The 15,127-nt window shown below is 47.9% G+C and overlaps 1 protein-coding gene across 2 annotated transcripts in view; it reads left to right on the forward strand.

Annotated features, from left to right (window-relative positions):
• LOC138510630 (neuronal acetylcholine receptor subunit alpha-7-like) overlaps positions 1-15,127 on the forward strand; it is a 2,317,401-nt gene that overhangs the window by 1,022,426 nt on the left and 1,279,848 nt on the right. For both annotated transcript variants that reach the window (XM_069626422.1, XM_069626423.1), the window contains exon 4: positions 10,397-10,506. In XM_069626422.1, coding sequence (XP_069482523.1) covers positions 10,397-10,506 — 110 coding nt within the window. The remainder of the gene's footprint in view (positions 1-10,396; positions 10,507-15,127) is intronic.

The following is a 15,127-nucleotide window of genomic DNA, read 5'->3' on the forward strand; positions in this document are numbered from 1 at the left end:
GGCGTCTTAATCCAAGATGGCGACTTGCATTACTTCCTCTAAGGTCAAGACCTTGCCGTGGAGTTTGTTCGCATATGATGTTTAGACAACTTGGCGTAGGCCAATACACATACAATTGTTGCGATAATATCGTTTCAATTCCGACAATGGCTGCCATCTGCAGGGGAGCAAGTGCTCCAGTACAAACGTGTGTCTTTTCTGCATGGGCCTGCATGGGCCTCCTCCTGCCGCACAGAGAGCTACAGGAGGACTCCTGGTGTTGGTGTCGCAAGAATAAGATCAGGCCAGTTTCAATGCTTTGATCAAAGAAAATCTTCTTTGGATGCAATGGTATTTGTCTCTGTTATATTTTCTTTGGCAGTGAGACCCTTGTGGATCAGTACTTTAGCAAAGGAGGAGAGATGCTGGCCACTTGTGTTTATCACATAAAGGATTCTATAACATTCGAAGGTCTTCCTGAATATGAATGATTTTTCATATGACTGTGATGAAATATATTGCGCAAAAGCTTCTGTGTGACAACTGATTATTGACAAATACATGTCCCAATGGCATCCTTCTTTATAAACACATTTGGCACTACAATGTTGATTGCATTCTTATAATGCTCAAAGGTGTCTTTTATGGGCTGTTGGAAGTAGTGACGAGCTACATTCTGAGCACTAGATGCATTTTAGATGCATTTTAGATGATAAGTGTGCCATGAGCAGAATAGGGATATGCCAGTGGTTTTTAGGAATAGTTTTGTAGATCCTATGACAGCTTAGTCATTTCCCTATTTACATATCCTGACTATATGCAGGTTCCTATAGATGGCCACATGACTGCAGGAAATAATGATCAAATAAGGTAACATGAATGAGGATTGGTTCAATACATTTCAGGATTGTAGCATCTGAAAGGCTGCTGTATCTTTCCTTGTCTTTAATGTAAGGAAGGCATGGTATCAAACAATAAAACAGACACAAGTGACCCCAGTTCAAGGGTGTTTATTGAACTTCAATTGGGTTTGAAAAATGCATATCTAATCCTAAATCTAAAGATGGGAGCAAGCTACGACCATCAAATATTGATAACGCAGTCCTAGTAGAGTCTTGTCAAAATAAAAGGGCCTATACTAATAAACCTATTGCCAATCCTTACCTTTAAATAAAAATAGTGTGGGAAACAATGTTATGCAAATGAAAAGTTTTCAAGAAATGGTATGTTAGGATATCCAAGCCGTTGGCTCCCCTTCCCCACCTTTTCAGCACGGGTCAAGGCGGCACACTCAAGTTTAGCACTCTATGGGCCTCATTACATGTTAGGCGGTAAACCATGGTGCTATTAGCACCATGGTTGCCGCCGGTACAATACCGGTACCACCATGGAGGAAAGGGGAATTACCACCCCATTCCAAGGTTGGCGTGTCAGTAATTATCCCTTCCTCCATGGCCCTTCCCCATTCCCTTTTTTGCCCCATGGTGTTCAATGGGAATGGGGAAGGAGCTAATTACGGTACCGCAAATTGCAGTACCGTAATTAGCACCAAGGTTCCTTTGAGGGTCCCAACTTTAACGGCTGGTCTAGACCAGCCGTTAAGGTCGGGTCCCGCAAAGGGACCTCGTAGTAAGGTGATAAGGGTTTACCGGTACCGGTGCCCTTACCGGTACCGGTAAACCCCTACCACCTACCGTGTAATGAGGCCCTATAGCTTCTCTAGCTTGAGGATGCAGTTCAAAACCTCAGCATCAGGGCCTTCTGTGCCAAAGTCATTTTGCCATTCAAAGTCTCTTATTTCAGGGGGCCTCATGCGACAAACATAAAAATTCCTTTCTTCTTAGGATTTGACATGTATACAATTTTTCAGGTAATTCACTATTCACCTTAGGTCCCAGTCTGCCAAACTCAGACCCACTTTGACACAATGTTCTCAGGATTTTCACGTATATGAAATTTCTTGGGTGATATGATATGGAATTTATAACGCGCCTATACACAAGTGTTTCAAGGCACGAGCAGTCATTCACTGTTCACCCTGGGTCCCCATCCGGCAGGCTCAGACCCACTTTAACATAATTCCTTCAATTAGTCTCCCTCTGCAGGGCTCGGGTCAATTTATCTACTTTAACACAAACTTTCTTTACAGTATCAACATCAAAGACTTTCAACTGTGCGCAGGATTTTGCTTGACCTGTCGCAGGACCACTTCAATTCACAATTCGTTACAATTCTTTAACTTGCACCTTTGCTACTTCTTTAACTTTCACTTTTGCTACTTCTCAGCTAGATATCTTACAGAGACCTTTGATTGAGCACACATGCGGTGGCGGACCACTCTGTCAAAGGTATCGAATCTTGGTTTCAAATTTCAATCACTCACCAGCAGTTCAACTTTACTTGCGTCTTTTATCACACAAGTTTTAACAATGTTCATTCCAAGGGGCGTGGCCAACTGGCGACCGATGAAGACGTGAGCCCGTAGAGCTCCCGAAGCCGCCAGCTACATCCTGCAATATCCTGCGAATTTGGGCTAATCCAGCCCCAAAAAAGGTTCCTACAGGGTGGCGGAACCCTAGTAGGAACGATATCTGCAACTGGAGCTGATTCCGAAGCGCCAATCCCGAGATATCGGCATTTAGAAGGAGAAGCAATCGGCGCCAAACGGAAATCAAAATGGCCGACAGAGACACAATCTAGACCCACAGGCGCTGCCTCTCGTGGAAATCGAAAGAAACTCGTCTGAAATTGGGAGGGGCCCATCCAGCAGATTCGACGCCAACCATCGCTGGGGGACTCAGCCGCCCAAGCTATCAGTGCTGACCCCCCCCACTCCCCGCGGTCCTTGCTGGGACGCCCATCTATCGGAATGACCCCCGGCTTCGCCGAGGCCTGCAACAACAACGGACTTTGCGGGACCAGCACGACAGACCAAGCAGAGCGGGCGCTCCGATCCTTCGACAGCAGCAACGGCCGCTGCGGTGCCGAACGAAGCCTGGTGAGCGGTATACGGCGGAGCCGGTAAGGAGGAAGGGGAGGAGGGGAGACGCGATCCTGAGACACCGAAACTTAGCAAACGGCACCCCGGGCTTACCGTCCGCCAGCCCGCCTACGCTTCCCCGACCTCTGCCAAGAATAACGGGGGGAAACACAAGAGCAGCACCCCCCCACACACCGGACATGGGCAAAGATAGGCTTAGAAGAACTGGAACCCAGAACACAATGGAACAATACACAACGCCTGCCCCGACATCTTCCACGGCCCAGAATAGAACCGATGAATCACCAGACCCTGAGGCCGACATATCCCTTAGGGACGTGATGAATGCTATCTCCAATTCTCGATCTGCCATGGAAGTCAAAATGGATAGCATCTGTACGGAGGTCTCTCTGCTGCGCCATGACCTGCAGAAATTATCATCTCGTACAGGGGAGGCGGAGGCGCGCATATCAGTGGCAGAAGACAATGTGAGAGGCATGGGCCAGCAAATGAATGCAGCACTAGGTCGCATTAAACTACTGGAGGAGAGGGTGGAAGAGGGAGAGGGCCGATCGAGAAGAAATAATATCCGCATCCTCGGCCTGCCAGAGAAAGAAGAAGGACCCAGCATGGAGCTGTTCCTCGAACAATGGCTCGCCGATTTATTCGCTCCTAAATCTCTCTCAAACTTCTTCTCAATTGAACGGGCACACCGGATACCAACTGGCAGACCAACTCCCGGAGCACCGCCACGAGCGATAATAGCCAAGATCCTAAATTACAGAGATCGCGACGCGATACTCCACATGGCAAGGACGAATGGAGCCATGACCTATAACGGCTCCAGGATAGCCTTCTTCCCCGACTTCACCAAAGAGGTACAAAGAGCAAGGCAATCCTTTGACACTCTCAAAAAGAGATTACAAGGGCTGAATGTGAAATATGGTCTGCTATTCCCAGCCCAGCTAAAAATCTTTCATAAGGGCACTACTGTGCATTTCACTGATCCAAGAGAGGCATGGAGCTGGGCAGAACGCAACCTAGAAGGTGAATGGGGCCCATGGAGAAGACAGGAAAACCGTAGAAATAGACCCCGACCAAACAGGCCACCAAATGAGCCGCCACAGCAACCGATGGAAGAAATAGCACAGAATGCCGACGCCTAAACACAACCGACAAACATACGGAGGCACGAGCAGGAAAGAACACTACTCAGAACGGCTGGCGGCTGCGTTAAGACACATCACGCAAGCCACCCCCCCGATTGCAATCGGTATAGAACAGACCCTGCAATCACCCGCCGTGGTACCACCAACCCACGGCGGCCTAAGCAAGTTACGGACTCTTCACTACGGCACCTCCACCGCCACAGTGACAAGAGATACCCCAAGTTCAACGGTTTGATTAAGTTTGGTTGTGTGGGCGACAGATGCTTCAGTTGGGGAAGGAGTATAGGGAGGGGGGTAAGTTGGGATTTGTTCACGTTCTATGCTGGCAACAAGGAAAGCACGGCTTAGACAAGCACGCTGAAATGGGAAGACAACAGGGCAGTCCAAACACCGATAGAGCAGGACTCCTCTCGTCTAAACTGCTACCAATGGCACAGACATACGAACAAGATAAGAAATGAGTGCGAAAGGGACAGACACCAAAAAACTTAACATCATGACATGGAATGTCAATGGCCTGGGAAGCAGTATCAAGAGAAGACTAGTAACACAATACCTGAATCGAAACAACCCGGACCTAATACTGCTTACTGAGACACATTTGGCCGGCACAAGATGCCAATTTTTCAAAAGAACCAAATACCGTACAGCAATACATGCAGGTTTCTCAATGGGCTCGAGAGGTGTGCTTATATTAATACACAAAAGAATCCCTATAGAGATATCCAACATAACCCAGGACACCGGAGGGAGATTTGTCCACATAAATGGAACGCTATGGAATCAAACCATTGCCATACTGGCGGTCTATGCTCCCCCGGCGCTCACAAATACCTTACTCGACGACATCACACCGATCATAGCCAACAACACCGCGGATATACTAGTTGTAGGTGGAGACTTCAATGATGTAATGGACATTAATCTAGATCGTACACATATCAGGGGGAGAAATCCGATGATACCGACGAAATTAGCCATCTTTGCCACAGCATTGGGACTGAAGGATGCATGGAGGGATCTGCACCAGATGGAGAAACAATACTCTTTCCATTCAGGCGCGCATGCATCGTTGTCTAGACTAGACTACTTCTTCCTCCCTGGTGTAGACATACATAAAGTAACGGAGGCAACACTCCAGCCCAGGGGGATCTCGGACCACTCACCGCTGAAGATCCTACTCGAAACAGAACGACCCAGGCCTCCATTGACTTGGCGCCTGAACTCGTATTATTTAGGGTTCAAAGAGTTAGTAGAAAAGATGCAGGAAGCCACTGTCTCATATTTCGAAACAAACCAGGACTCGATAGAGGACCTAGGAACCATATGGGAGGCGTACAAAGCAACCCTGAGAGGGGTAGTACTGAGCTGGACTGCTGCACACAAAAAAGCGCACAGGAAGGAGGTTGAAGACGCTGAAACAGAGGTCAGAAACGCTGAAGTGCGATATATAAACACAGGCGCATCAGATGACAACAGAGCCCTACAAGCGACACAAAAGAAGCTGCATGATGTCACACTTACCTGTGCGAAACAGGCACACAGGACAATGCGTACCAGGCTATACGAGACTGGAGACAAGGCCGGCAAAATGCTGGCGTGGCTGGAAAAAAGAGAGGAGGGTCAACACCAGATAAGATGTATCACTACCAGGAATGCAGAACAGACCTATACCGACTCAAGCATTGCTGAAACCTTTGCAGAGTACTATGAGGCATTGTACGCTCCCCCGACGACTGCACTGGATCCCAGCATCCTGGACACACTCACCATTCCACACCTAAGCGATACGCAAAGAGCGAGTTTGGAAACAGAGATTACAGAGGAAGAACTGTCGACAGCCCTATCCCAACTCCAAAATGGGAAAACCCCAGGGCCTAACGGCTTCCCAGTGGAAGCTTGGAAAAAGATCGGCAATGAGCACATAGTACCACAGATGCATAAAATGTTCCTATATGCCAAAGGTAAAGGAATTCTGCCCCCGGATCTGAGAAAGGCCACTATAGTGGTGATACATAAGGAAGGCAAACCAGCAAGCATATGCAGCTCCTACAGGCCGATCTCACTTATAAACATAGAAGCTAAGATACTGGCCAAGACACTGGCTAACAGGCTCCAGACAGTCATACACACCCTTATCCATCCAGACCAATGTGGCTTTATGCCACGGAGATCCACACGAATGAATATCCACAGGCTACATGCCGCCATTGAGAAGTCTCCAACGCTGCGGGATGCACTAGCACTCCTCGCGATTGATTTCGAAAAAGCCTTCGATTCAGTCCACTGGGAGGCCTTGTGGAGCATTATGGGTAAAATGGGGTTGGGTGAGCAATTCATAGGCTGGGTCAAGCTGCTCTACAACACACCGACAGCTGAGATAAGGGTAAACGGGTGGACATCACGTAGTATTAACCTGGGTAAAGGGACCAGGCAGGGCTGTCCCCTTTCGGCAATGCTATTTGCACTGGCAATCGAGCCCCTGGCAATAATGCTGAGAGAATCACAGTTGTGGAAGGGGTTCCGGTGGGCCCGAGATTGGGAGGATAGGGTTTCCCTCTATGCCGACGATTTACTGATCTACATGAGTGATCCACTAGTATCATACCCCATCGTCACCCAAATACTAAATAGATACGGAGCATTCAGTGGTCTACGGGTAAACTATAACAAATCCATCCTTTTTCCGATCCAAGGAACTGATACGACAGCTCTACACAATTGCCCATATAGAGTAGAAACCGAGCATTTCAGATATCTTGGGGTACAGGTTGCGACGGACCTCACGCAATATGTTCCCCAAAATCTCCATCCAATCAGAGATAGATTTGCGAATGATGTGAAACACTGGATGACCCTACCCCTCACCCTGCTAGGAAGGGCGGCAATGTTTAAAATGCTCACTCTGCCACGATTCGTGTACATCCTCCAAAACGCCCCACTGTATGTACCCAAGATAGAATTCCTAAAAATAGATGAGACTCTCAGAAAGCTCCTCTGGGGTGGAGGGCATCCACGGATCGCGCTCAAAACCCTACAACGTTCCGCATGGGAAGGAGGTATAGGACTGCCCCACCTACAAACATATTATTGGGCAGCCCAGATGCCGGTGATAAATGATATCCTGCATAACAACCCTGAACTACCACATATTAAAGCGGATAGCCAGATGAGTGCCGGGCTCACCCCATTAGAGACCCTCTACAATAGTAGGGTACGCATGATCCCCAACACGATTAGAGCACATAGAACGCAAATATGGCTAGATGCACACAAGCACCTGGGATGGGATGGGAAACTCACGCTGGCACAGCCCCTATGGCGTAACAAACGTCTGCCGGAGCTAAGTAAAATCCCAAAATGGGCGACCTGGGAATCAGCTGGGATAACAAGGCTAGCAGACATAATACAAGATGGAGCAATAATACCATTCCAGACCCTGCAGGACAAATTCAACCTACCCCCCACAGAACACTTCCATTACAGACAAATACATCACGCACTTATCACATGTGAGATCGACCCACCGAACATTCCAGATTGCACACCAATTGAGAGAAACATCGTGGTAGATCGTATCGATAATAAAATAACCTCCACAATGTACAATGCAATAGCCTCTTTCGCCACAACGGAACTTACAGATCTGAAAGCAAAATGGGAAAGAGATGTGGGACCAATACAACCGGAAGAATGGATCAAAGCACTCATGTATCCGAGGGAAATTGCCATCTCGGCTAGAATCAGATTGATCCAACTCAAAATTCTACACAGGGTATACTATCCGAGAGAAGCTTTACATCAATGGGGGAGAGCAACTGATCCCAACTGTCTAAGGTGCCAACAGGCGAGGGGGACCTTTTTTCACATCTTGTGGGAATGCCCACGAATCCAAATTTTCTGGCAGAAATGTTGTGACAGGTTATCGGCAGTCATCGGCCGACGAATACCCATGGACCCCAAATTGCTATTACTAGGGATGGATGACGACCTAGACATCCCCCGATATGAGAAACTCATGCTGGCAACAACCACGGGACTCATAAAGAGGAATCTGGCCCAATTGTGGGGCTCACCCTTATCCCCTCAATGTGACCAATGGATAACAGACGTGGATATCTGTGTGCAAATGGAAATGAGAATATACACTACCAGAGGGTGCCCAGGGAAAGCACGCAAGATCTGGCAAAAATGGGAAGACACGTAGGGCTCTGCGAACTCATGAATAGACTTGACAGGGAAAGCACGCAAGATCTGGCAAAAATGGGAAGACACGTAGGGATCTGCGAACCCATGAATAGACTTGATAAACGTTTGGAGTCCTGCGAAGACTCATCTGCACAATGTATAATTTGGACGCCTAGTAACCCATTTCATGAAGGACCTAAAACTCTGAAACTTGCAATGTGCATGAAGAGCTATGCTTAGTGATTGCCTGTATGCCCGAGCGATGACTTGTTATTAACTTGTATGTATATGTTTACGTTTATAAAATAAATAAAATATGTTATTAAAAAATAAAAAAAAAAAAACAATGTTCATTCCAGCACTGACCATACAATGTTGCCACTTGAAACCTTGGCTTGAACACAGACCGCTCTTGTATCAGTCTCCCCAACTCACCGGCTGTGTTGATTTCACTAATGCTTCTTTTCTCTTGGAGCCAAGGACCGTACCAAGGTGGCTGCTGCTGCTTCTCCCCACCTTGATTATTGACGCGGGAGGGTACCGGGTATCTCCCACACACAATCCAGGATTCATCAGCCTGGTTCCCTGGTCTCACGCTTTCTAATCTCAAGGACTCTGGATAGTAACGGTTCCTTGTTGGAAAGGTCAAGGGAATTTCCCTCCTTGCGATCCCCTCCTGTTTTGCTGTCTTTCTTCTCTCATCCAGCTGCCCTCTCGAAAACTGCTGTTTCCTTGTGTGCTTTGCCGTGCACAGAGTGTGCTCTGGTGCTCTGCCTTTTATCCATGTGCGGAAGCTTAATGGGAGTCAGGTGTGTGAAATGGTCAGTAATTGCCTGACCATTGTATTTGGACACGTCGGGTATACTGCTCGGCTGTTTTCATCCATAGCAGGCTGTCCATGTGAAAGTGTTTGTGTTGCAAAAGAGGGGGCAGTAGAGTTCCGAGGTATTCTACCTGGTAGGATTGGGTAAAGGTGTTACAGGGAAAGTGATACTGCCTCTCACCATCCGGTGTCCCACTCCCACTTCCCGAAGACCCCTCACCAAGGTGATCCTCTCACACTGGTCCATCCCCAGGAACTGGATCGAAAAGCGATGGCTGTGTCCTGGCCACCTGTATGACAGATCCCTGGGGACTATTGGGTGCAACACCTTCTGGTTTCTCACAGTAGGGACATCTAAAAGGTAGCAATATAACCTCCCTAGGATTTCAGTAGCAACATAAATGGTGATTCATTGTAACCCGAATGGATTTTGTGTGTCTGTTGTATTTGGCTGTATTATGAGATAGCCTGTTTTGTCTTGGACAACATTTCTGGTGTTTGTAAGGGTTCGATGGTTTGATAAGGGTTTCAATGAGTTCAGAGATGTTCCATTTATTTTATTTCAGATATTGTATTTATTTTATTGTATCTAGGAATAAATTGGTTGACCAGGGTGAGCTATGGAACATTTAGGTAGTTATTTGTGATGGACGTTTGGAGAGCAGGATCTTCTGTAGATCTTAAATGTTGACCCAAAGGATGTATTGGAGAAAAGAGAACTGTCATATGCCTGGGTGTGGACTTGTCCAGGAATCCCTAACAGGTAATTTCCAGTAGTTGGATGTATGCCTTCTCTGTGCTAGTATTTCATTATGTAGTCATGTATTTATTTGGTGGTTTTGTACAGCGAAGCATGCAGAGAAAACCACTTCACAAGGCTGGGAATAGAAGGGGGAGGGGCTTAGAAATAAAAGGTGGATGGCACCACTGGACAGCAACGGGTAGAGGTCTGCTCCATTAAGAGCTGCACCGGCGGCTACATTCCTAAAACTATCAGCAAAATCATGATAACTTACGGGCCTTACCTTGTGTTCTAGCTTTTTAATGATATGTTTGGATTCCTCTGAGTCTTCTTATGTCGCTTTCTGTAGCAGTATTCATGCTGTTTTCAATTTTGTCTGTGTAAAATGTTTGTTTTACCCTGTGCAGCAATATCTCCTAAGGAACATATACGCTTTAATGAGCATGTCCTCAAAAGCAAATATTTTTCCATTTTTTACAAATAAGGAAATGCAACTTTTGATCTTTTTGTTACAGTACTGGAATGACTGTTACTTGTCCTGGGATCAGTCTGAATATCGAGGTGTTCAAAATCTTCGCTTTCCTTCCGACCAGGTCTGGGTACCAGATATACTTCTATACAACAGGTAAACAAACAGTCACATAAAGTAAAATGCGGCTTAAGTATAATAGTTGTTCATGTTGTTCGGTGATAAACAAATATTGGAAAATGCCTGAGACCTGATGAACACCAAAAGTTTGTTTTGATTTCTAGAGCTTGGGTAAGTGCAGTATGCAACTCATGGGCTTGGTTTGATTGAGCTTTCTTCCCCCTGTATATCAGGGTGCCATCTAGTGTTCACATTTTGGTACACAAAACCTTTTATTGATTAAAATTATTGTGTTTTTTCATACACTTAAGAGGATATGATACATTGCAAGGTATTTTGGATTTCTTCTACACTCATTTGTTGTATTTGTCATATTTTTGGTGCATCGTTTTAAGGATGAATTCAAGTCTTGTTACAATATATTGGGAGACTACCCTCAACATAGGGAATCCCCCCCAAATAAACAAGACCACAATAGACCATTTTTTAGTATTCAACCTGCCCTATCTATGACTCATATGGAGCCACATAGACTAACAATGGGCCAAGAACCAGGCAGGAGTAGAGGCGGAATATATATTAACTTATAGTTTTATGTTCAGTTAGGTTCTGTTTATGTAATACCCACCACCTTCTTTGTGGCACAAAATAAAGCTTCAACACACAATGGGCCTCATTACGGACTCATGGGGAATGACCGGTGCCGGATTTACCAGAATTACTGGTGCATTACAGCCCCGGTGGTCTGGTAATTCTGGTGCCGGCATTCCATTGCTCCCCATTCCTGTGGAGTCTCATAGGACTCCACGGGAATGGGGACCGCGGAAACACTGGCACCATGCAGTAATGGTGCCGGTGTTTCCGCGTCCGTCTGTGGCCGGTGGCTTTATGCGCGCCAGGTCAGACAGGACGGGTGTAACGCCACATGGCCACAGATCTTGTAGTTAGCCAGTCTGGAAAGCGGTGCTGGTACGGTTTTACCGGCACCATTAAATCCAGACTGGCTAACTTGTGATGAGGCCCAATGACATTCTGTTTTGTAATGCACATGCAAATGTTAATTGAGCAAAATATGGAATAAAAGTAAACACATGTTTGATTTTAACACAAGTTACACATCAAACGTTCAATGTTGGAAAAATGAGGTTTCACTTCTGCAAAGCACTTCTCCCCAGCACCAAAAACCAAAGCATCAGTGATATGCTGCACCCCTCTCTTTAAATGGCAGGTCTAGGGAGTGGGGTCAGTTGGGGAATTTCGTTTGGGGCCAAGGGTACCCCTTTGTTTAAATACAAGGTTTCAGGAGTGGTGACAATTGGGATTTTTGTTTTGGGATAAGCATACCTTTTGTTCAAAAGCAAGTTTTGGAAAGAGTTATCAGTTGGGAATTTCGTTTTAGGGACAAGGACCTTTTTGTCTCAAAGGCAAGGTATGGGAATGGTTGTCAGGACGAGGTGGGGGGGTCTGTACTTCCGCTCTCTATATGGCAGAGGAAAGGCACAGAGGACCCCAGCTGAGATTCTCTGATATGGTAACGCTGGTCGAGCAATCAAGGCCTAGCTTCTCAGGAGGTGATGCGGGCTGGTTCTTAAGTACAGTGTATCCCCAAGCCCCCACAAAGGAATGTCCACACACTGTATTACTGAAAACACAGTCTTTATATAATTAATATTCAAAGGTTATGTACACTTATCACAATAACGCACTTTGTGCTCCGGAAAATCAACAATGGTAAATATCTACAATTCTAAAGTGGTACCACTAATATTCGATTAGAGTGCATTCAACAAGGCTGTGAAAATGCCACACGGATCAATAGCAATGAAACCAGCAATAGAGAGAAGAGAGAAAGCAGACGGATGAAACAATAGGCAGACGACTGGTCCTTGCTACTGGACACAGCTCTGAGTGGAGATCCCCCCACCTGGGCAACCTGTAAAATAACGATATATAAAACAAGCCCAGTCCATATATTGTTCAAGAGTCTCGTTCTCTCCCACAATGTTTTACCCCCCCAAGGTACCTGGTGGAGTAGAGTTCGTCGGCGAGGCGTCGACCGATCCTTCTGGAGTGACTCCCTTTAAGGCAGGAGCCACGGATCGTCGAGGGCGTCGCGGACTCGGGGTTCGGCGACGGGGAATCGACGGCCCTTCTTGAATGCCTTCCCTTTCAAGCGGGAGGCACGGGGCGTCGAACGTCCGTCGACGAACGAGGTAGAACGATGTCGAAGAGGCGGCAGCTTCGTCCGAGCGGTGCTCGTCGGCGTCGAGGCGTCGGCGTCCTGCAAGGCGGAGGTGTGCGGGGCACCTCGATGACAATAGTTCTGGACTGCAAAGATTGTAGAGACGGGAGCCCAGCAAGGGCGTCGAGTCGCTCGAGTTTTTGGGATCGTGAGGTGGCGGGAAACCCACCGGCGGATTCTCCTCGGCGCGTTGGTCGTCCTCGACTTTCTCCGGCAGGGCAAAAGCGGTCGACGGTGCGGACGAGGGAGTCCTTCGAGTCAAATGTTCTTAGGCAAGGAGCGGACGGCTCCGGTCGTCGGCGGCACGGCGTCAAGTGGTTCCCACGGCTGGGCAACACAACTTCGACGGGCCTCCAGCGGTTACACAGACCTGCGAACCCTGGTCGACGGCAATGGACTTCGACAGCGTCGATGTCCGGGTGCTTTACTTCGGTCTCCTCGGCAGTCCCCTTCTCCGGTCGGCAGCCTTTCGATGGTCTGGCGTCCAGGGAGCTTCGGCGAAGATTCAGCGGTGCTCGATGGTCCCTCGGAGCACGGGAAGAGGGCGCCTTACCAGGTCCTCTCTCGGGTCAGTCCTCGACGATTTCGACAACCTTCAGTTCCGTCGAAGCAAATGCCACAGCAAGTCTTCTTCTTCCAGCTGGACGTCGAGGATCAGCAAATCCAGTTACTCTTGAGTGGAGACTCAGCTTCTGAATGCTTCTGAACAATTTCCAGTGGTGAGAGGTCCCCAGATATACTATTCTGTCTCTCATCCACACTGCTGGCACACACTCAGCAGCCAATCGTACAGAAGGGCATTCATGCAGTCGGTCAGCCAATCAGGCACGCAGGGCATTCAGGCCACTCTTCTCCCGCTCAGACACTCACAACAAGGAATGTGGATTGAGACAAGTACTCAGCCATTCAACTCTACATACTGCATTCAGTCCAGTTTCGGGCAGGGCTGTCTCAGTCTTTGTCTCTCATGGCAGAAACCAGACAGCCACAACACGGAGTGCATATTGGTCACACTCCCCATTCACCCAGGTCCCACCCACAGGCGGTACCCACAACATACAGTCAGCGGGAAGGCTCCAGTAAGTCTAGCTGGGCCTTCACAACAACACCATATACGGAACTTCCACCCAACAGCCAGTCAGGGGGAAGGGACAGAGTCAGGGCTTCCCGGGACTTTGGGAAAACAAGGTATCAGGCGATAGAAAGCAAGAGGCCACCGGGGCCATCTTGTTTCCTATCAGGAATCAACTGATTCCAATGGCAGGGCCGGGGTACCCTAAAATGGCGGGTACCCAGCGCACCTGTCAAATTCAGCATGTAGCTGCCACCAGCCCATACCCGGCTCTGTGGGCCACCCACGGGTGCCCAAAAACATACACTAGGGGCACAGGGTTGCACCCCTACCCATGGGTGCCATAAGGGTATCCCATGGGTCTGTTCACCAAACCAAAAGAGAGAGCTGCACCGCCAGGAGTCCCGCATGGACTTCTGCGCGGAAAACACGACAGAACACACGATAAGAACAGAAAAAGGACAAGGATACGGAGGCCCTGTCCCTCCGATGCATTTCCAGCATCACAGTCGCCCCCCCCAGACTGAGGTTAGGGTGCCTGATCTCCCACGGGATAGACACCCTCATCCAGACGGTCAACATACCTTCTGGAAAGGCCATCTGCATTATCGTGACTCTTCCCTGGTCTGTGCTCTATGGTGAAGTCTAGCCCTTGCAGGCTAATGGACCACCTGAGCAGTTTCGGATTTTCACCCTTCATCTGCATAAGCCATTTCAGGGGCTTATGATCTGTTTGGACCTTGAAGGTGGACCCCGTAAGGTAGGGCCTAAAACGCCTAAGGCTCCAAACTATACTAAAACATTCCTTTTCAACAGTAGCCCACCTAAGTTCTCTACCCTTGAGTTGTCTACTGATGAATATGATAGGATGTTCTCTCCCTTTGTCATCTAACTGGGACAAGACAGCTCCAATTCCGGTGTCGCAGGCATCCGTCTGGACGATAAAGGGTCGGCTGTAGTCAGGCGCACACAACACAGGTGCCCTACACAGACTTTCTTTCAAGCCATCAAAGGCCCTCTGACAGTCTTCGGTCCAATTAACCTTCCTAGGCTGTTTGGGTGAAGTTAGAGCTGTCAGGGGTGCAGCTATGGTTCCATAGTCTGCCATGAAATTGCGATAGTACCCAGTGAGGCCCAAAAAGGCTCTCACCTGGGTTTGAGTAGTGGGAGTCTCCCAGTTCTGTACATCCTGTACTTTATTGGAGAGAGGTTGGATTTGACCCCCTCCTACCTCATGACCAAGATAGGTAACTTTCCCCTGAGCTATCTGGCACTTGGTGGCCTTGATAGTGAGGTTAGCCCTTTTCAAGGCCTGCAACACCTTATCCAGATGTGTCAAATGC

The sequence above is a fragment of the Ambystoma mexicanum genome, chromosome 6p (genome assembly GCF_040938575.1).
Source record: "Ambystoma mexicanum isolate Mex_15411 chromosome 6p, UKY_AmexF1_1, whole genome shotgun sequence".
NCBI lineage: Eukaryota > Metazoa > Chordata > Amphibia > Caudata > Ambystomatidae > Ambystoma > Ambystoma mexicanum.